We start from the raw sequence: 21,352 nt of genomic DNA, 5'->3' as shown, positions 1-21,352 counted from the left end.
TACATTTTAGTAACACGTGTCCCACTAACTTGGTAGTTACTCTGAAAAACTCTAACATGGCTTATGTGTACTGGTGTATAACATAAGAGGGCAATGATGATTTTTAGCTTTGAATACACTATCGCATACCCCTTATGTCATTAATGCTGTGTTTGTTTGTCCCCTACTGAATTGCAATCGTTTTTACTCAAAACACTTAGACAAAAACACACTACTCACTTCACTACCTACACTTTCCCTTTTCACACAAACTCTCTGCGAAGTAAAGTTCATCTTCTTCAATCAAAAACCCTAGAACCCTAAAAACATTCTTCAACATCAATGGCATCCTCTAGTTCAGTTCCAGAAACTTCATCAAGCATGCAAGAAGCTCCTGCGTATGAGATTAAAGGAAGAACCATGTCTTTGGAAGAATGGGATTTTAAGATTCAAACAGAGAATCTGGTGGACTTCATCTCTTTAGCACATCATGTGTGTGACATCAGAAGTTACTACGAAGAACAAGGTCTCATGGAATACTTCAAAATTTTGAATGGCCCAACATACAAGACATTAGTCAGGAACTTCTGGGTAAGAGCGCATGTCTATGACAGGAATGCAGCCAAGTTGGAAGAAACAGAGAAGATATTGATTGATCCTACTCTGCAAGGAAAATCAAGGGAAGAAATGGGTCTGGAACCATTCAGATGCACCAAAATCAGATCAAGCATCATGGGCATCCCAGTCTTCATTTCAGAAGAGATTATTGCTTTTGTTCTAATAAGAGATTCAACAGGAATCTATAAAGGTGGGATAACTAACCCCAAGACCAGCCCATGGAATGAAGTAGTTAACCAATCCATGTTCAACAACACAAAGAAAGGTGCTTACAGTGATTTGAGCAGGGAAAAGAAAATGCTTCTGAAGATTCATAATGAAAACCTGCTACCAAAAGGTGGTGGTAGTGATCAACCCTCCCTGGAGCACATGATATTTCTTCACTACATCATCATAAAAGAAAAAGCCAATGTGCCCAAGTACATTTTCAAGCACATGATTAAAGAGCTTAGGGAAAGCCAGGACAACAGAAGATGTTGGGTTCCCTATGGTAGGCTTATCTCAGAGATTCTTCATCAAGGAGGGATCCTTAAAGCTCTCAGTATTGTCAACTTCTTCACTGATGAGCAACTGGATACTGAAACTAGCAAGGTCATCTATGGAAGAACTCTCAAGAACATGAAGCTGATTGAGAGTCACACAAAGCTCAGCACAGACTTGAGTGAAGCAAATGTTGTGTCAAACCTGATGGAGACTTTCCTCCTATCTGCAAGAAGGATCCTCTTGAAGTTCAGATGAACTACATCAAAGACCACTTTGCAACAGTTGGCAAGAGGATTAGGCTTGAAGATGTGCCTGAAAACAAGTATGGTGGAGCCCTGTCGGTAGAAAAGAGCAGGATGTCAAAGAGAAAAGCACTCACCAAAGATGAGTACCTAGATGATGCTTCTGAACAACCTGCCAAGAAGGCCAAGAAAGCAAAGAAGGAGAAGGCTTCTGATAAGGTGAATGTTGGTGGTTCTGGTGTACCAACCATTCAAGAAGAAGTTCAGGACCTGGATGCTGATACGGTTCTGAACAAGAGAACCAGAAGTGGTAAAGCTGCTGCAACTCACAGTCTGCTCCTGATCAACCTTCTATCCCAAAGAAGAAGAGAAAGACAGCTGTGAGAAAGTTGGAAGAATCTACTTATATAGAAGAAGAAGATCAAATTGCAGCTGCTACTGGTCTGGTTACAAGAGAAGTAAGGAAGAAGAAGGTTGAGGATGATGCTACACTTCAGAAGGTGGTGGAGTTAGCAAAAGGGATTGAAGTTTCTGCATCAAGCATTGCAAGGAAAGATGCTGGTGATATTGCACAGAAATTGGTTCAAGCTACTGAAGAAGTACAAGAGATTGTAACTTCAGAAGCTGGAAATATGCTGATGATTGTTGATAAGAAGGCCAACGACGAAGTTCAGAAGGATGAAGCTGCTGGTTCAGGAGCTGTTGCACTAGAAGCTGATAAAGGTAATCCTAATTCTCCACACATCGATGATGTTATTGTAGTAGAATCTAGTTCAACCTCCATATCCTCGCAATTAACCTCTTCAACATCTTCTTTAGACTTAAATGATGCACCCATAGGCCAAGTTTACTCAACCATTCATAAAGGCCTTTCACCATCAACCAAACATCACAAAAAGCCTGCCAAAAGCATCCCCTTTGAGCCTATGATCCCTACTGTTGATGAAAGGATAAGGGATATGTCTGAAATGAGAAACAAATTATGTGAAAGAATACCCCCTAAACATCCTTTCCAACCACCAATGATTCAACCTCTCAACTTTATCCTTGCTGATGTGAATGTTGAATCATCATCATCTCATCCATCTTCAACCAACCAACCTACAGAAACCTCTGTCTTAGAGACTCTGGTCAGTCACAATTCTGGTGATCTCCTAGGTGTTGGGCCAAACTTACAAAGAGCCTCTGAAGTATTGGAAACCCCCAACAACAAGCACCAAAAGCACAAATGGACTCAATCACCCACTCAGTTGTCCCTGTTCCTGAATAAGTTGCTTCTGAACACACTGATTTTGAACAAATTGTTCCTGAACAAGATCATCAAATTGAGTCTCTTTTTGAACAAACTGTCAGTGAACCTGACCTTATGATCACATCAGAAGCTTCTGATGCTGAGGATGAGCAGTTAAACTCTTCCTCTAATGTGATTGCAAAGTCTGTTTCTGATCAACCCTCAAGCAGCAATCAAACTTCAACCTCCACAGATGACCAACCATCATCAAGCCTAGCTATCCAACCTTGTGCTCTTGCCAAACCAAATGTACCCTCACCACCAACCATATTTCTAGATTCTATTATACTGGCATATGTGTGTGAGAACATCTTTTAGGAGCTCAACAAACTGATTCAAGCATTAAATAATCTGGTTCACAAGGAAAGCTATGAGAATCAATGGAAAAGGATAAAGGGGAGAGTTGACTCTGTCTTGAATGAGTTTAAGAGAACATGTATGGATGCTCTGTTGGAACAAAATGTGTTTAACATTACCCTTTGAGAGTTTTGATGATAACAAGGTATTAAAAATTGTCAATTGGATAAGTTAATATTTGTTCAAGTGTACAAGACAATAAAAAAAATTTGACATCTTAAACAGGTTCTGGAAGAACAAAAGAGAGCTAAGGAATCAACAAAAAGAAAGCTTGAAGCATCCGAAGAGAAGTGCTCCTGAAGTCAAAGTGCTCCTGAAGTGATGACGTCATTAGAAGCAAGTTCATCAGAAGCATCTCATCAGAAGCTGAAGATCACCATAAGTTGAAGTTCATTAGGAGATGCAAGACTTAAAGCTTCAAAGGCTGTTCAATGGATTTAATCTCGTCTAAGCATTGCAGAAGACTGAAAGTGTGAAGCAACGACTAATTTGAAAGGATTTGAAGGCATTGGATGCTTGTTCTGTAAAGAGAGTTGACAAAGTATAATTGTACGAAGTGTACAACCACTACCTCCACTAGTCTGTTTTTGTCTCTGCTACAAGACAAGAAAAACAGCTCTGCCTGCAACGATGTTCCTTCACAATTGGAATGGATTTGAAATTGATCCTTCATAGGACAATAACCATATCAGACAAAAGATCATTGATGATTGATCAAAGCTTCAAATGACTCTATTTTGATGTGCTGGCAATTCACAATGTCTCTTTCACACCTCTATAAAAAGGAGTGAAGACTTAGAGATTGACAAGGACTCAACAACAATTTACAAGTTCCAAAACTCTGTTGAAATTCTTCTGCATTTAAAGTTCACTCAGAATTTCTGTTTCAAAGTTCATATCTTAGAAATTCTAGAGTCTTAAGAGTCTGTATCTGATTTGTATTGTGAACACCATTGATTGTATATCAAGTGTTCAATCTCAAACATTTTCTTTGTAATTCTGTTTGAATAGAAGTCTCTTGCAGTTTTGCTTGAGTATTAGAAGTCTCTTGATTGTGTTCAGGAGCATAGGAAGTCGATTGCAGTTGTGCTTGAGAAGTTTGAAGTCTCTTGCTAAGTTTAGTAGTGAGCAGTTGTAATCAGATATTACATTTTAGTGAACTCTCATTGGAAGTGCAAGGGGGACAAGACTACTTTTGGTTTGTGGAAGGAACCTGTATAATTGCTTTGTGTCTTTCTTCTTTCTCTCTCTGTTTTTATCCGCTGCAAGTTAGTCCTGAACTTCACTTCAGAAGCAGAACTCTATCTACTCTTGATCAGTGTTTTCAGCTTAGGAGAAAATGAAGAAAAAGCTAACACAATTCAACCCCCTTCTTGTGTTTTTCTCACCTTCATGCTCAAGACTCTGCTCAACAGAAGCTTCAAGACTGGCTGAAGGGCGTTGATAGTAATCTACAACAAGTTAAAGTTCTAAGAACTTGGGTGAAAAATCCTCTATGCATTAGAGAAAGAACTCCTACTAATTTCATTCCTACTGGTGTGCATCCCAAGGAATTGGATTTAACTTTCTTGAACAAGATCAACTTCAAGTCAGCTTCTACTGAACTGGATTTATTGCAAAAGAATGCTGCTTTGGAAAAGGAAAACAAGCAGCTCAGAAAGGAAGTTCTTGAACAGAAGCTACTGTTGTTTGAATATAAGTCTGCTACTGAAGCAAAGCTGGAAGAAGCAAGAGTAAGAGAAGAGAATTTGATCAAGATCAAAGAAGACTTAAAGAAAGAAATGAAGCAACAACAAGAAGAGACAAACAAGATGCTGAAACAGATGATGGAGATGTTTAACAAATAATCCAACCAAGCCAACCCTTAGTTGCACACATTATTTTTAGCTTGTTTAGTTTTTGTATTAAGTTTCCTTGTTTACCATCTTCTAAACTTCTTGTGCTTCTGGCTTCAAATTTTTGCATCTGATCATATTCTGCTTCTGAACAAGTTTTTGCGCTACTGATTAATGTTTATGCTTCTGAACTCACTATCTTTTTCTTAACTCTTTCTTTTTGTCTTTAGTTTTTATACTTTTTGTTGATGACAAAAGGGGGAGTAGATGTATAGTATTTATAGGCTCTGAGCAACATTAATTTAATTTTAATCAAGTTAAATTAATAGGACCTTCTTCTTATCTCTTAGTTTAATAATGTGAGAATATTCTGAGTGTTATTTCGGTCTTAATGATGAATTTAATTTACATGGATAGAACTCAGGGGGAGCTTACAAACCTCAAACTCTTATAGTCAACTTGTTAATTAGATTGACAACAATTGCACATTTTAAATACTAATGTTTGTCATCATCAAAAAGGGGGAGATTGTTGGAACAAAATATGTTTAACATTAAACCCTTGAGATTTTTGATGATAACAAGGTATTAAAAATTGTCAATTGGATAAGCTAATATTTGTTCAAGCGTACAGGACCATAGACAAAAATTTGACATCATAAATAGGTTCTGAAAGAACAAAAGAGAGCTAAGGAATCAACAAAAAGGAAGCTTGAAGCATCTGAAGAGAAGTGCTCCTGAAGTAATAGTGCTCCTGAAGTGATGACGAAATCAGAAGTAAGTTCATCAGAAGCATCTCATCAGAAGCTGAAGATCACCAGAAGCTGAAGTTCATCAGGAGATGCAAGACTTAAAGCTTCAAAGGCTGTTCATTAGATTTAATCTCGTCTACGAATTGCAGAAGACTGGAAGAGTGAAGCAACGACTAATTTGAAAGGATTTGAAAGCATTGGATGCTTGTTCTTTAAAGAGCGTTGACAAATTACAATTGTACGAAGTGTACAACCACTACCTCCACTACTCTGTTTTTGTCTCTGCTACAAGACAAGAAAAACAGCTCTTCCTGCAACGATGTTCCTTCACAATTGGAATGGATTTGAAATTGATCCTTCATAGAACAATAACCATATCAGGCAAAAGATCATTGGTGATTGATCAAAGCTTCAAACCACTCTATTTTGATGTGCTGGCAATTCACAACGTCTCTTTCACACCTCTATATAAAGGAGTGAAGACTTAAAGATTGGCAAGGACTTAACAACAATTTACAAGTGCCTAAACTCTGCTGAAATTGTTCTGCATTCAAAGTTCACTTAGAATTTCTTTTTCAAAGTTCATCTCTTAGAAATTCTAGAGTCTTAAGAGTCTGTATCTGATTTATATTGTGAACATCACTGATTGTTTATCAAGTGTTCAACCTCAAACATTTTCTTTGTAATTCTGTTTCAATAGAAGTCTCTTGCAGTTGTGCTTGAGCATTAGAAGTCTCTTGATTGTGTTCAGGAGCATAGGAAGTCTCTTGCAGTTTGTGCTTGAGCTGTTTGAAGTCTCTTGCTAAGTTTAGCAGTGAGTGGAAGGAACCTGTATAATTGCTTTGTGTCTTTCTTCTTTCTGTCTCTCTCTCTCTCTGTTTTTATCCGCTGCAAGTTAGTCTTGAACTTCACGTCAGAAGCAGAACTCTATCTGCTCCTGATCAGTGTTTTTCAGCTTAGGAGAAAACGAAGAAAAAGCTAACACAATTCAACCCCCTTTCTTGTGTTTTTCTCACCTTCAGAGCTTTCTCATTTCAATTGAAGAATCTCGAAGAAACATTAAGCCTAATGCGCATAGCCAGAGTTTCTACGAAGCAAGGATGAAAGAGCAATCTCGCGTCGAATTCAAGCAAAAGGGTGGGAAAGCACGATTTCAAGCATTGGAGCGGTTTCCATGTAGTGGAGACATGGGACAGGCAGTTGTCCAAGATGGAGGAAGTGCTGATCATGGAGTTAGTGGTTCACCATCTAGGTTTTTGTATAAATAAGAGTTTCCAAGCTGGAAATTGGGTCGTAAATTATATACAGAATTCTACAACACTCAAACTACCGGCGTCTAGGGAAACGAGTTATACAAAATGTATGTAAACTAAATTGTAGACCACCCATTTTATTTTAATGCAATGCATTTTACCTTTTCTTTGAGTTTACGTGCGTAAACTTACTTTTATCTTTCTTTTATCTGCTTTGTTTTAAGCTTTTAATTGCAATCTCAAACATGTCGAGAGACAATGCCTTTTACTATCAAACCTGTTCTTATCTCTAAGCAACCAGAGTGCATTTCGTGACCTTTTTTGAAACTTTTTTCCAATAAAAACCTTTGCACAACGGTCTTGAGATTTCTAGTTCGATCTCGCTTGTAATAATCAGAACTAGCCACCGTTTTCCAAAATCAGAAGCAAACAGAACTGGGTCTTGGTGTAAACATGAAAGTTGTAGGTATGGATGTTAGCTTTCTTTTGGATTAGGTTTGATTTCATTATCATTTCTATAACTTGATTTATGATGAAAATACTACACGTAGTTCATGATGCATTTCATGAAATTTCAGCATAACTTTTTCAGTGAACCATGAAACATCCTTGAAATTAATGTTGAGTTTAAGAAAGTCATCAAAATGAATAAATGAGCATGTATTTTAAAGTTGTGATATCTATTGATGTGTATCTAATGATGTGAAGATAATGTGTAATTTAAAGATGTGAATACTTGATTAACACATGATGATGATGATGATGATGATGATGATGATGAACACTTTATTTTGATGAAATGAGTTAGCATAGCATGAATGATTTAACTTGGAATGCTCTTGCATAAACTTGGTGATTAAAATGGATATTGATTAACTTGTGATTTGATTATGTTCTAATGATGAATTGATTGAGTTATTTTAGAGACAAAGTGGAATCCAACTTGAAACATGAAAATGGATTAGAATGAGATAGAGTTTTCTCAAATGAATGATGTTGTTATGCTTAAACCACTGTGATGATTGACATATAAATAACATGTAGGATTAATGAGAAGGTACGTGAGAATGTAACTTGGCTTTGGTGAAATATGTGAAAATAGACAAACTTTGGAAAAAGATGGTTTATGCTATGTTAACTTGTAAATAACTATGTGTTATTGATAAGGTGATGAATGGTGGTTGAACTGATTATGATGTGTACATGAAATGTTAATTAACTAGGTGTAAGTGATTAATTGTCTAAAAAGCTATTTTTGCTAAATGAATGAATGAATGATGCTTCTCTGGTATGGGGTAAATGTTTGATGATGATTATGGTGATGATGATTATTGATGGTGAATATGTATATATGTATAAATGGCGATGAATACATGTATATAAACTGGTGATGTTAATGATGGTGATGTTTTGTATGAACGTATGTATTTGATGAGTCATATGATCATGCATTCATGAGTCGTTAGGATTTTGTTAGCATCCGAAGTGGTGATAGGATACTTTAGTATCAAATTGTGATGGGATATTTAATATCCAAGTGGTGATGAGATCGATCGGTAACATAACTCCGACATCCAAACAATGGTACCGCATGCATATAGAGTCGTGTCTAGAACATTGCATGCATATGTGTCTACTTGGAAGTCATATGTTTGATGAATTTGTATGATGTTGTGCATATGACTAATTGTGTTCATTTGATGATTGTTATTTTGGTTACGGCGATGAAGTATATCTCCTTGACTTGGTGATAAAATGATGGTGCATAAACTTGTGATATACTTGTTTAACTAAAAGGATATACATGAGAATATTATCTTGGATATTGAACTGTATCATATGTATGTTGTTGTTTCCTTGAAACTATTCTTATGTTCATGATTTCCTTAGTTGAGTATTCCTCACCCTTTTGCAGATTTCCGCCTATGCCACTTGCGGTATAGACGTGCAGGTCGAGGACGTGTGATCGACGTGAGATCCTGAGGATAGCTTGAGGCTTCCTCACTTTTATACTTTTGCTCTTAAAGTCTAGTTGTAGGCTCTGACTAGGATTTTGTCGGACTTTTATTTATTTCATCTGTTGAATTTTATTTAATTCATTATTTTGAGATGTTGAGACGATGCTTTTATGGTGTTATGAGTAGCACTCAAAGCATTTAATTAATACGATCAAACCTGTAACAGCTTTTGTCTTCAAATCCATGGACCATCCACTTTGAGTTGGCGTCACATGAAAGTGTGCTTTCTAATGAAGATTGACGAATAATTTGCTTTGGGTGGCAAAATATATTGAAGACTGAACCTGGTGGCCGATGGTACCAAAGGCATAATGAGTTGATATGGGCCATTGGGTTACTCTACAGAAACCTAAATAAGCGACCAATCATTTTTATAAGAGCTTATTTGTCCCCTTATTTGGTTACGAGAATTCAAAAGCAAGTATCTTCTTTACATAAAAAAGAAAAAAAAAACAAAAGAGCAACTAATTTGATCATTGCAATCACACTCCTCCTACATATATTTAATTTCATCATATTTTCATACCCTTTATTTTAGACCGTAGAGGAGACTTTGGCTATGCTATAAATTCCTTCAAAGAAAAGCTGTACCATAGTGATCCCACCATTTATCGGTCTTTAGGACAAAGTACATTAAAGGCATAGGGACTTATGTGCGGGGCTCTCCTTGCCTACCTTATTTTATTTTTCATTTTTTAGGAATTTTCTTTTGTTTTTTATTCATTTATAAATGAACAAATGATCACTTTAATCACTGACTCTGCACTTCGCTATCACAATGGTCCTTGACTCATGATTAAATACAAAGAAGTCTGTGACTTTGCACTTCCGTTATTACTTTAGTCCTTGACGTGAAATAATTATGTTAAGTAATGATGTGACACATGTTTTACGATGACATGACATATGAGTGTCACGCGGACTAAAATGAAAGTAGAAAATGGTCACTTTGGTCCCCGAACAAAAAATCAATATCCCCAATTTGAATCTCAAATCCCTATATCTCAAATCCCTACATGTCATCTAATTCTCTTTTATTCAAAATCAATCTACCATTAAACACCAACTTATTGTTAGGTCCTTGATTGTGCATACTTACTATCAGTTAGGTCCCTAACAGTAAACATGTACTCTCATCCTGGCAAGTTTTTAGATTAACATAATGCTCCATAATTGAATACCATAACAGGAATGAGGCATTGCAACATTTGATTTATGGGCAGAATAGGATTTTTCATCTTTTTTATTGCAACAATCATGTGAAGGCTTCATAAGAGGCCGATAGAAAAAACATTATAATTATAACAGTTATTATTAGTATTTCATCTACTAAAGACACTAATAAGTTTCTTTTGTTAACAAATACATGATAGACACACATGTATTTAGTTTATTAAAAATATGGATTTGAAACTGAAAGCATTAGGTGTTATAGGAGGCAGATAGAGATGAAAAAGCTCAAGGCCCTCATATTGCTCCAAAGCAAGGAACTCATGATACATGTTTGTTGAGAGGGAGCTGCCAAATTTGCAATACATATGTTGCAATGTCTCATTCTTGTTATGGTATTCAATTATGGAGCATTCCGTTAATCTAACAACTTGTTAGGGACCTTAGTGAGAGTACATGCTTATTGTCAGGGACCTAATTGATAGTAAGTATGCACATTCAGGGACCGAACAATAAGTTGGTGTTTAATGAAAGATTGATTTTGAATAGAATTGGATTAAGTTTAGGGATTTGAGATTCAACTTGGGGATAATAATTTTTGATTCAGAGACCAAAGTGACCATTTTCTACTTTCACTTTAGTCTCTGTGACATCTCATATGTCATGTAATCATAAAACATGTGTCACATCATCACTTAACAGAATTATTTAACGTCAGGGACAAAAGTGATAACGGAAGTGCATAATCAAGGACTTCTTTGTATTTAATCCTGAGTCAGAGACCTTGTGACAGCGAGGTGCAAAGTCAAGAAATAAAATGATCATTTTCTCTTTATAAATAACATAGGGATATCTGAGACTGTGTCTTGCGAAAAGCAAGTTGACAAAGCACATTTAAGTGTATTTGAACTATATATTAAGTAAGTAACAATGAGTAACAACATTCATTACTTGTCTCGGTATGCAAGAAAAACTATAAAATGACGCTTAAAATGAAGAGTAAATTACACTTCCCTCCTCTCATAGATGATTGAATTAGACTCTCATCCGCTTTTATGTTAAAATATACACTTTTCTCCCATTTTATTCAAAACATATTAGAAAATAATTCACTCCGCTCCCTTGAGAAGCTTGAATTACATTCCCCTCCACTCTTATGTTAAAATCTACGCTTTACTCCCTCAATATTTTTTTTTTATTTCTAATAATCTTGCAAAAAAAAATCTAACACACTTCAAAGAAAAATAGTATTGTTGGTCCATTTTAATATAATCAAGATTTGAATACATATATATTTTTTGCTATTTTTTATTCACGATTTATTAACATGTAGTTTTAAACCTAATTATAAAATATTTAACAACCCAAAATAAAATTAAAATATCTGAAAAATTACTAAAGTCGATTAAGTATGGTTATTTAAAAGTGAATTTTGTACTTTAAATTATAAAATTAATAACAACCTATTTAAATTTAATTATCATTGACATTTAAATTATAAAGAAACAAATTTATTTTAAATGGTGATTCAAAATTAGTATATATTATAAAAATATTTATTTATGTTAAAATATATTTAAGTGTAGTGCATATTTAATTATTAAGGGAGGATGTTGTAATCAAGCATCAAATAGGGGGAGGGAAGTATAAATTTTACTTTTGAAGGGAGGAGATTGTATATTTTAACATAAGAGGGAAAGAAATGTAATTCAAGTTTCTCTTAGGGAGGGAAGTATAATTTACTCTAAAACTAATGCTACACTTTTAGTGAAATAAATTAAGGATTCTCTTAATAGAAAATATTTATTGTGATAAACTAATGCTAAACTTGTAGTGAAATAAATTGCCACAATTTTTAATACATAATTTCTACCAATTGAATCATTAACATATGCCCCAAGGTCATATATTAGCATTTATTTCCTCAGTCCCAAAATATAAGCAAAAATGGATCAACATAAATTGATGTATTTAGTACAAATTTTGAATCAAATACATTAGTTTTTGTTGAACAATTTTTGCTTACATTTTAGAACAAAGAGAGTACTTTCCGATATTTTATACTCCGTCCGTCCCTAAATGTAAGCATCATTTGCCTCTAATAAAAGGGTGTTTAGATATAAGGACAGAGAAATACTTTTGTGACATATTATTACATTAATTTCAGACATCGCCAACATCATAATTACATGACCACGAGTCAATATTATTAAGAAAAATGTTATGTACTGTTAAACTGTTTAGATGGCATACACACAGTTCCCATTATATAAACCTTAAACTCTTTTCAACTTGAAATCAACAGAGCTTGAAAACACTCTCCAACTCCAATACACATAATTACATATGCCACAGTTAAGATTAAGAAGAAGCTCCATGAAGTTGAAAACACAAATACCCCACTCTAATCACTCACCCTCAAAAAGCACAACTCCCGGCGACACCTTCTCCTTTCCGAGCACCCCAAACAAAGAAGAATCCGACTTCGAATTCGGGTCCCTAACCCCTGATTCACCCTCCTGTACAACATCACCAGCCGATCAACTTTTCTTCAATGGCCGTCTCCAACCTCATTCATTCCCTCTCAACAATATTAATGTCACCACCAGCCGAACCAGCAGCATCGGCAGCAAAGGCTCCTTGCTTTCATCGCGAAGCAACAGCACCAACAGCACCTGCAGCAGTGCTAGAACAAGTGCTAGTGACAGTTCCGAGCGAAGGCTTTTTATTCATAACAACATGTCAAAGCTTTCTTCTAGATCTGTTGCTCGTCCTGTTCAACAGTCATATGGTTGTTCTCAAAGGTGGCAGTATATAACGCCTGTGCCAGCCGCTTTGAACCGTGACACTTCCAAGAGAAGAAAACAGCAACGGGCGAAAAGGAAGGAGAAGAAGAAGATCAAGAAGAGGGTATCATTGCGCGTTGTCCGGAGTATTTTCCGGTGGTTTTTCATTGCTTGTAGACAATGTCATGCCATGGAACCGTCCAAGACAAACAATAAAGGGATAAAAATTAAAAAGAGTAATTAATTGAATGCTTGTTTTACTAGTGCTTTATTCTTGAACTTTGCTGGTGTTTCTGAAGGGGTAATTGTTGGTTCCAAGATTTTGTGAATATGTGAAGCAATTTTTGTTTCTGCGTGGATACGTATAACGGAGTTTACTTAAGAGAAGAATGAGATGATAATATAATTGTTTGATATTTTGTTATTAGTGGCAAAAGAAGTAGAAATAAATTTTGATATCGACAATTATGGCTGAATGAAATAGCTTGAACTTAACCTTGATGAAGCAAATTGTGTCAAAATGGATTCATTTATCGATATTCCTTTCATCTATCCTGTTCTCCATCGAACAGTTTGAAAATACCTTTTATCATGTTTCGTCGGTAATTCAAAATACACCAAAATACACCCAATCCATCTAATATAATGAAAAAAATAATAATGGATTAAATACAATCCATCAATTTGATAACAGGACTATGAATTCAGTCTTTCTTTTGGGAAACGGATGGTCTAACTTTACCTTTAACTATTATGAATCGTGAAATCAGTCTAAAGCATCAAAGTGTGCCATGTGTCTTCATTTTTCTAAAATATTATGGCTATATTTGGTAAAAACAGCGGATAGCTGGTAAGCTAGCTTATAGCTTATAGCTGATAGCTGATGACTGATTGTTTATAGTTGATAGTTTATGGTTGATAGCTGATAAGCTAATTGAAACGTTTGGTAAAATTAGTGATTCAACTAGCTGATAAATGTAAAATGACATAAAAGGACATTCTTAATTCATAATAAAATTTACAACATTGATATTTAAAATACTTTCTTTTACCACAATATTTAGAATACTTAAAATTTAATTTAATATATATTTTATATGTTATTGTTGAATTGATTATTTTCCACTAAAATTTTATTTTAAACTTCTATTCATTTAAGCTTTATAACGTAACAAAAAAAAAATAAAAATATGTTTCTATCTATCAATTTTAACTTATAACCCTAAGACTAAATTTATAACTTATTTAAAATAAAATAAAATTATAAACTATAAACATAATTTATTGTAGCAACCGACAGTGGTAACAATAAAAGTAATGTAATAATACATTTTTTTAAAAGAAAAAAGTAATAATAAATTACGTTACTTTTATAATGTCCCTTAAAAAAGCGTAATAATATGACATATATAAAAACAGCCCAAAAAAATAATATATTTTTTTTATGAAGGAAAATATATATATATATATATATATATATATATATATATATATATATATATATATATATATATATATATAGGACATATTATACGAGAATGCCAATTTTATATGAGAATGGTGAGAATGCTTATTAACCATCAGATCAAAAATAGATGATTGAGATTAAAAAAGACATTTTAAACAACACATGTTCCACTCCCCATTCTATCATTTTTCAAGACTCATTCAGCAACACATCTCCCACCCTACATCTTCCTCTCGCGCCATTCCTCATCTCTCCGCCGGCAGCCTTTCACATCCTCTGTAATCCCTTCTCTCTCATAATTGGATTCAAATCAATTTTGACTCTTTATTTCACTATGTTGAATCAAAATCAATTTCATGAATTGGGTTATTTTGGGTTTTGCAAATTGTTAATTTAAGCAAGTAAATTCATCAAAACACATGAATGTTTATTTCACTATGTTGAATCAAAATCAATTTCATGAATTGGGTTATTTTGGGTTTTGCAAATTGTTAATTTAAGCAAGTAAATTCATCAAAACACATGAATGTCATCGACAAGAAAACTTGTGACAACAACCCATTCTTCACATTCTTACAAATTTTGTGACAATAAATGAATAATTATTTGATTAATTTTTTGTCCAAGAGTGGAGCAATATATTGAAGCCCTAATTCCAACATGCAACAAAAATTCCCAAATAGCAAAATCTGCACTTGAAGAGGGAAAACAGAGAGAGATGCGCAGAGGGTTTGTGACGGCGAATATTTGCATGGTCGGCACCAGATCTGCAAAGACAAGGCGTGTAGAGATATATTGGAAGGGGACGAAGAACATAAGAGTAGAAAGAGAAAGATGAACAACGTGAGAATGAGGAAGAGTACAAATTAGTTTTTAGGGTGATGTTTTAATCTCAGCTGTGTATTTTATATTTAATGGTTAAGATTTATTCTCACCATTCTCATATAAAATTGGCATTCTCATATGATATTTGACAGAATATATATATATAAAAGCACGTAAAACCGTAACGTTTTCTAAAAAAAAAGTATATAAACATAATATGTTAGTGTTAGTCAAAACAAAATATATAAAGGTAACTTAAACAAATTATAAAGGGGTAGAATTGGTTTTTAGATAAATCAATAAGGGTAAAATTGGAAGAAAATATAATAAGCTATAAGCTATAAGCTCAAACGCTACTTGAAATAGTGTCTGAATAATAGCTTATAAGCTCGTGAAATAAGCTATAAGTTTGTGGTGAAAAACCATTACCATACAGAGCTTTTTTTGTTAAATGAGCTTATAAGCTATCCGCTATAAGCTATAAGCTAACTTATTGGTCTTACCAAACAGAGCCTATGAAGCCTCTAGGTTTTGATGATGTTTTATGCCTTTAGTCTTGTAGATTTGTTGTTTCTAGTTGTTGATTAGTTTACTTGTTAACTAGCCTTTAGATTCTACAAGCTAGTGAGTCTAGAACTCTTGATCAAAGTGTCTAAACCTGTCTCTTTTCAAAATTGCATTTCTTGTGTCCTAGATAAAGTGTCTCTGCTCTCCGACTTTGGATGAATCGTATCAAACAAGGTTTGAATCGATTCACTCAGCTTTTAAAACAAAAATGGTACTCTCTGACTTATTTTGAATCGTATCACTTGTATAGTGAATCGATTCAAACTTGTATCATATCATTTTTGTTTGAGACGATTCACCAAACTCTCTGACATGGTCTGAATCGATTTAAACATGTTTTGAATTGTATCAACTACCTTCTACGCTATTTGAGTCGTTTCTCTCTAGGTCTCAAAAACTCATTGTTCATATATTCTTCAAGATTAAACACTTTTTCTTAGAATCACTTTGTTCTTTAAGTGTATAGATTCTCTAGGGTGCAAGTAGGGATTGTAAGTTGGTTCTCTCAAGAAGATTGATTGGGCTTAATCAAGAATTCAAAGGAAGTGAATAATCTCATTCCACTTCCAAAGGACTTGGGGGTCTTTCTAACCGTTCTTACAGTCGAAGGGGGTTCGTTTGCAGAACGTAGCATTGAAGACTCGAGTGAAGAGTTCGAAGGAGTGCATGGGTAATTCAAGTATCCAAAGATTCATGAAGCACCAAATTCAAGGGGTACTTGGTGTTTGGGGGAGTAGTTTACATAGGAGTTGAAGAACTAGGGCTTTAATTTGAAGGAACTCTTGTAAACATTGTAATCAACATTTGTTACATAGTGGATGACCTTGGTGAAGGCGTACTTCATCAAATAGAGTAGAGGTAGCCCTAAGCAAGAACGAAATAGGGTGAACTACAATAAACACCAGTGTTCTCTCTCTTTCCCTATCCTTTTTACTTTTCAATATTGCTTGTGATTAATTGAATAATTGATAGGTTAATTGCTAGTATTGATCAAAGTAGTTTTTCATTGAAAATTGACCTAATTCATTGAGTTAGGTTTATACAATTTGCTTAAATCAATTGATTGTAAAGTCTATTCAATTCTTCAATTACACTTGCATTGTGTTTTTGAATTGATAGCATAATATTTTTGTTCATAGGTTTGGTTTGAAATTGTGTATTGTTTTGTACCTTGTTCATGGAATATTAATAATTGATTGTGTAAAAAGATTTGTATCGTGAATCTCTTAATTCTAAGATAAAATCTTATTCCACATATAATTGCTTCTTGTTGATTCATTGATTGTGATTGTTCAAGCAAATTTGCAATAGTCAATTTCATTAAAATCCATTTTTATTAAATCTCCGGAAAATATTTTAAAAGGTTATTCACCCCCCTCTAGCTTGGTAACCATCTAGCCATATAGACCAACAAGTGGTATCATAGAGTTTGGTCTCTTCTTACGGCTAACTATCGGAAGAGTTGATCCATATGGCTAGTAAGGAGCCCAAAGGGGCGTATAATAGAGCACCTATTTTCGATGGAGAAAATTACGACTATTGGAAGGAATGCATGAGCGTTCACATCCAATCGGTGGATATGAATGTGTGGGACGCCATTGTCAATGGTCGGTTTCAACCACAAATTGCCGCCGATGGCGACAACGGTGTAGTTCTAGATAAGCCTAAAGCCGATTGGAATGATGATGACAAAAAGAAGGTCCAATACGATTTGAAGGCACGGAATATCCTCTTCTCCTCTCTTGGGGTTAATGAGTATCATTCTGTATCACATTGTAAGACCTCCAAAGATATGTGGGATGCATTGGAAACCCTTCACGAAAGAACCGATGAAGTTAAACAATCAAAAATTAATACCCTTGTGCAACAATATGAGCTTTTTCGCATGAATGATGGTGAAACCATCTCATCTATGCAAACGAGATTCACTCATATTGTAAACAAGTTGCAAAACCTTGGTAAAACAATTTCAAACCAAGATTGCACTAATAAAATTTTGAGATGTATGACAAAGGAATGGCAGACCAAAGTTACCGCTATCAAGGAATCATAAAATCTCAATGCTCTTAGTATGATCACATGCTTTGGCAAATTAAAGGAACATGAGCATGAGATTAATCTCTTCAAGTCAAGTGAGGATGACTCTAAGAAGAAGGAAAGGAAGTCAATTGCCTTGAGCACCACTTCGTCCGTCTCTACCTCTTTGATTCAAAATAATGAAGAATTTGATGATGATGATATAAATGAAGAGGAAATGAGCATGTTTGTTAGGCAGTACAACCGTTACATTAAAAGAAATGGGTTAAAGCACAATGACAAGAATCTAGTGAACTTTAGAAAGGCCTCAATGAAAGGAAGATAATTTGATAATGATGAGAAAGTGGTTAGTTGCTATGGTTGCGCCAAAATAGGACACTACAATAATGAATGTTCGAAACTTGCTAAAGAAAGAGGAAGATCCGGAGCCAATCGAAACTCAAGAGGAAGGAATGGGAAGAAGATGAAGTTACCTCCAATACTAGTGATGCCGAAAACAAGGATGAAGATGACCTATGCTTCATGGGTCAAACAAAAAAAGCTAAAAATGAGGTAATCTTCTCGGACACCGATTTTGACTCTTACTCCGATTTTAAACCCACCTATAAGGACCTACAAGATTCCATTGAGGAAATGCATGCCGAATCTCTAAATGCCTTTGAAAAACTAATTGCTCAAAAGAAAACTATTTTGAAATTAGAATTCAAAATTTCTAAACTTAAGGAAGAATTTGAAAGTTTAAGAGATGAGCATGCTTTACCAAGGCCTCGTTGAAGCGAGGATGATAGTGTGCTCTGTAACAACCCGATTTTCGTAGAATTGTTTTTAATTATTTTTATATGTGTTTATATGTGCTCATATGTGATTAATTGCCTCTGTGTGTATGTTTGGTTTTTTTTTTTGACACAAACAAAACTTATGGCATTTCATTAATAATAATAGTAGCAATACAACTTGGAATTACATCAAAAATATTGTGTGAAGCATGTGATAAAGCTGCCCTTGCAAGAGCATGAGCGCTTCCGTTTGCTTGACGCCTAGTAAACACAACTTCATGGTTGTTAAAATTTTGGAGTAAATTTCTGCAACTTTTAACTATTAACCCATACTCCGAATGATTCACCTTATTGGAATGCACGTCATCAACTAACATCTTGCAGTCTGATTCAAAGATAACCCTATGATGACCCAAAGTTGTGATCCACTTGAGACATTAATGCAGCCCCCAAGCTTCACTCTCCGCCGGAGACATAGAAGCTTTTAAGACATCTGTCATAGCCCGTACAAACCGTCCTTCACTATCTCTTAAGACTGCTCCCATACTAATTGTCCGATCAGCGGTGGAAATTGCTGCGTCAACATTGCATTTTAACAAACCAACCCTGGGAGGTTGCCAAACTGCGGCATGTGTCTGCTGCTGAGTCATGATGTGAGTCTGATGTACTCTTCTAGCACATTCCCAAGCGTTAAGCACTGCATGTGCACGCTGCAAAATCTGATCTGGTGATTCAATTTTATTTTCCCACAATTGCAAATTTCGTCTCTTCCATATACTCCAAGAAGTCATAGAAAAACTCACCAATTGTTTCACTGACAATCGCTGCCACATGCGAGTGAAGACATCACCAAAGCTTTCAGCCCCATCCATCAATTCTTCCAACAAAGGCCAAAGATTTACTTTCCGCCAACATATTATACTATCCGCACAAACAAGAAATAGGTGCCAATTATACTCTGTATAAGATTGACAAATTACACAATTTGAGGTACACTCCACTCCTTTACAATTCAGCCTTTGTCTATTCGGTAGACAGTCCCTTCCAAGGCGCCACATAAAATGCTTAACCTTCGGAGGAATCGGTAAAGACCACAACTTATTCCAATCACCTTCTACTTTCCATTCATCTCTATTAATCAACACATCCACACAAACACGATATGCACTTTTAACCGAATAAACACCTTTCTTATCGAACCTCCAAATAATTGCATCATTTTGCTCACGGTGAAGTAAAGGTATTTTAAGAATTTCATCAACATCCCTCAAATTAAAATTATTCCTAATCAGTGGTTCATTCCAAGACCTAGTTTGAGGATCAATTAAATGACTTACAGTGGCGGTTGCAGCGGGTTGAATTGTTGGAGTTGATATAATAGGATTCGCCTCATTTCGGAGCCAAGGAGAAAGCCAAATCGGAATACTTGAACCATCACCAATTCTCCACCGGTAACCTGTTTTCGGCAATATTCGAGAAGACCATATGCTACGCCAAACATAACTAGGATTGTGTCCCAAGGACGCTCCTAAAAAATCCCCATTCGGAAAGTATTTAGCTTTGAAAATTCTAGAGACCATAGCATCCGGGTTGGTTAAGAAGTTCCAACCTTGTTTCCCCAACATTGCTAAATTGAAACCATGGATATGACGAAAGCCCATTCCGCCCCATTCTTTCCTCATAGTAAGCCTTTCCCAACTCATCCATCGGATACCTCCACGCCCCTCATTTTTCATACCCCACCAAAAGGAATTTAGCATTTTTTCAATGTCTTCTGCTATAGAATGAGGGAGAAGGAATACACTCATGCAATAGGATGGAATAGCTTGAGCCACTGATTTAATCAGAACTTCTTTCCCCGCTTGGGATAACATTTTACTACTCCATCCAGAAATACGATTCCATATACGATCCTTGATGTAATTAAAAATAGATTTCTTGCTTCTGCCAATCATGGAGGGGAGGCCCAAATATTTCCCAGTGCCTATACACTCTGAAACCCGTAACATGTTAGAAAGAGTATTCTTCTTAGCGGCTGGAACATTACGGCTAAAATAAATTTCAGATTTTTGCATATTAATAAGCTGGCCAGAAGCACTTGCAGAAATATCAAGAATGTCTTTCAATGCTTGAGTTTCATTTTCATTTGCTCTAAAGAATAAAAAACTATCATCAGCAAAGAGAAGATGACTAATAGTCGGAGCTCTCTTACATACCTTCACTCCATGTAGAATATTATTTCTCTCAGCTTGCTTAATTAGTGCCAACATGCCTTCAGCACAAAGAATGAAAAGATAAGGTGAAAGCGGATCACCTTGCCTTAATCCCCTTCCTGGATAAATTGGACCCACTCTGTCATCGTTAACAAGAACATGATAACTGACGGTAGTGACACACATGCGCATCCATTTAATCCAAATTGGATTAAAACCCATCTTCTCCATAATGCCAAATAGATAATTCCAATCAACACGATCATATGCCTTACTAATGTCAATCTTTAACGCTGCCTCACCCTTATTACCTCGAGTCTTACATTTCAGATAATGAATTATCTCTGAGGCAATTAGGATATTATCAGTGATTGTCCTCCCTGCAACAAAACTAGACTGTTCGATTGAAATGCATTTGTCCAAGACTCTTTGTAATCTATTTGCCAAAGTTTTGGCCAAAATTTTATACACCACATTACAAAGTGATATCGGTCTAAGATCCTTCATAGTGCGAGGGTGATCACATTTGGGGATTAGAACAATATTAGTATCACCAAGCACAGTGGGAAGATTACCTTCATGAAGCCATCTGCGACAAGCCGCCACTACTTCTTTACCACAAAGAGCCCAGAATCTTTTGTAAAATGCAGGGTTCAAACCATCAGGTCCAGGGGCCTTATCAG

At 35.4% G+C, this 21,352-nt stretch overlaps 1 protein-coding gene and 2 pseudogenes across 1 annotated transcript; all 3 read left to right on the top strand.

The window, feature by feature from the left end:
• Nucleotides 1-321: 321 nt before the first annotated feature.
• Nucleotides 322-4,817, top strand: LOC146899241 (uncharacterized; annotated as a pseudogene).
• A 7,331-nt stretch (nt 4,818-12,148) lies between these two features.
• Nucleotides 12,149-13,173, top strand: LOC146899240 (uncharacterized). Its single transcript, XM_085733992.1, has one exon. It carries the CDS (start codon nt 12,344-12,346, stop codon nt 13,025-13,027), a length of 684 nt encoding a protein of 227 aa, XP_085590118.1. The 5' UTR covers nt 12,149-12,343; the 3' UTR covers nt 13,028-13,173.
• Nucleotides 13,174-17,114: 3,941 nt separating this feature from the next.
• LOC146899239 (uncharacterized) lies at nt 17,115-18,005 on the top strand (annotated as a pseudogene).
• The last annotated feature ends 3,347 nt before the right edge of the window (nt 18,006-21,352 follow it).

This window comes from Medicago sativa, chromosome 8, assembly GCF_051527215.1.
Source record: "Medicago sativa cultivar Bolivia chromosome 8, Bolivia_mono, whole genome shotgun sequence".
NCBI classification, from domain to species: Eukaryota; Viridiplantae; Streptophyta; class Magnoliopsida; order Fabales; family Fabaceae; genus Medicago; species Medicago sativa.
Note: the sequence above shows the minus strand (reverse complement) of the source record. Positions and strands in the feature narration are given on the sequence as shown.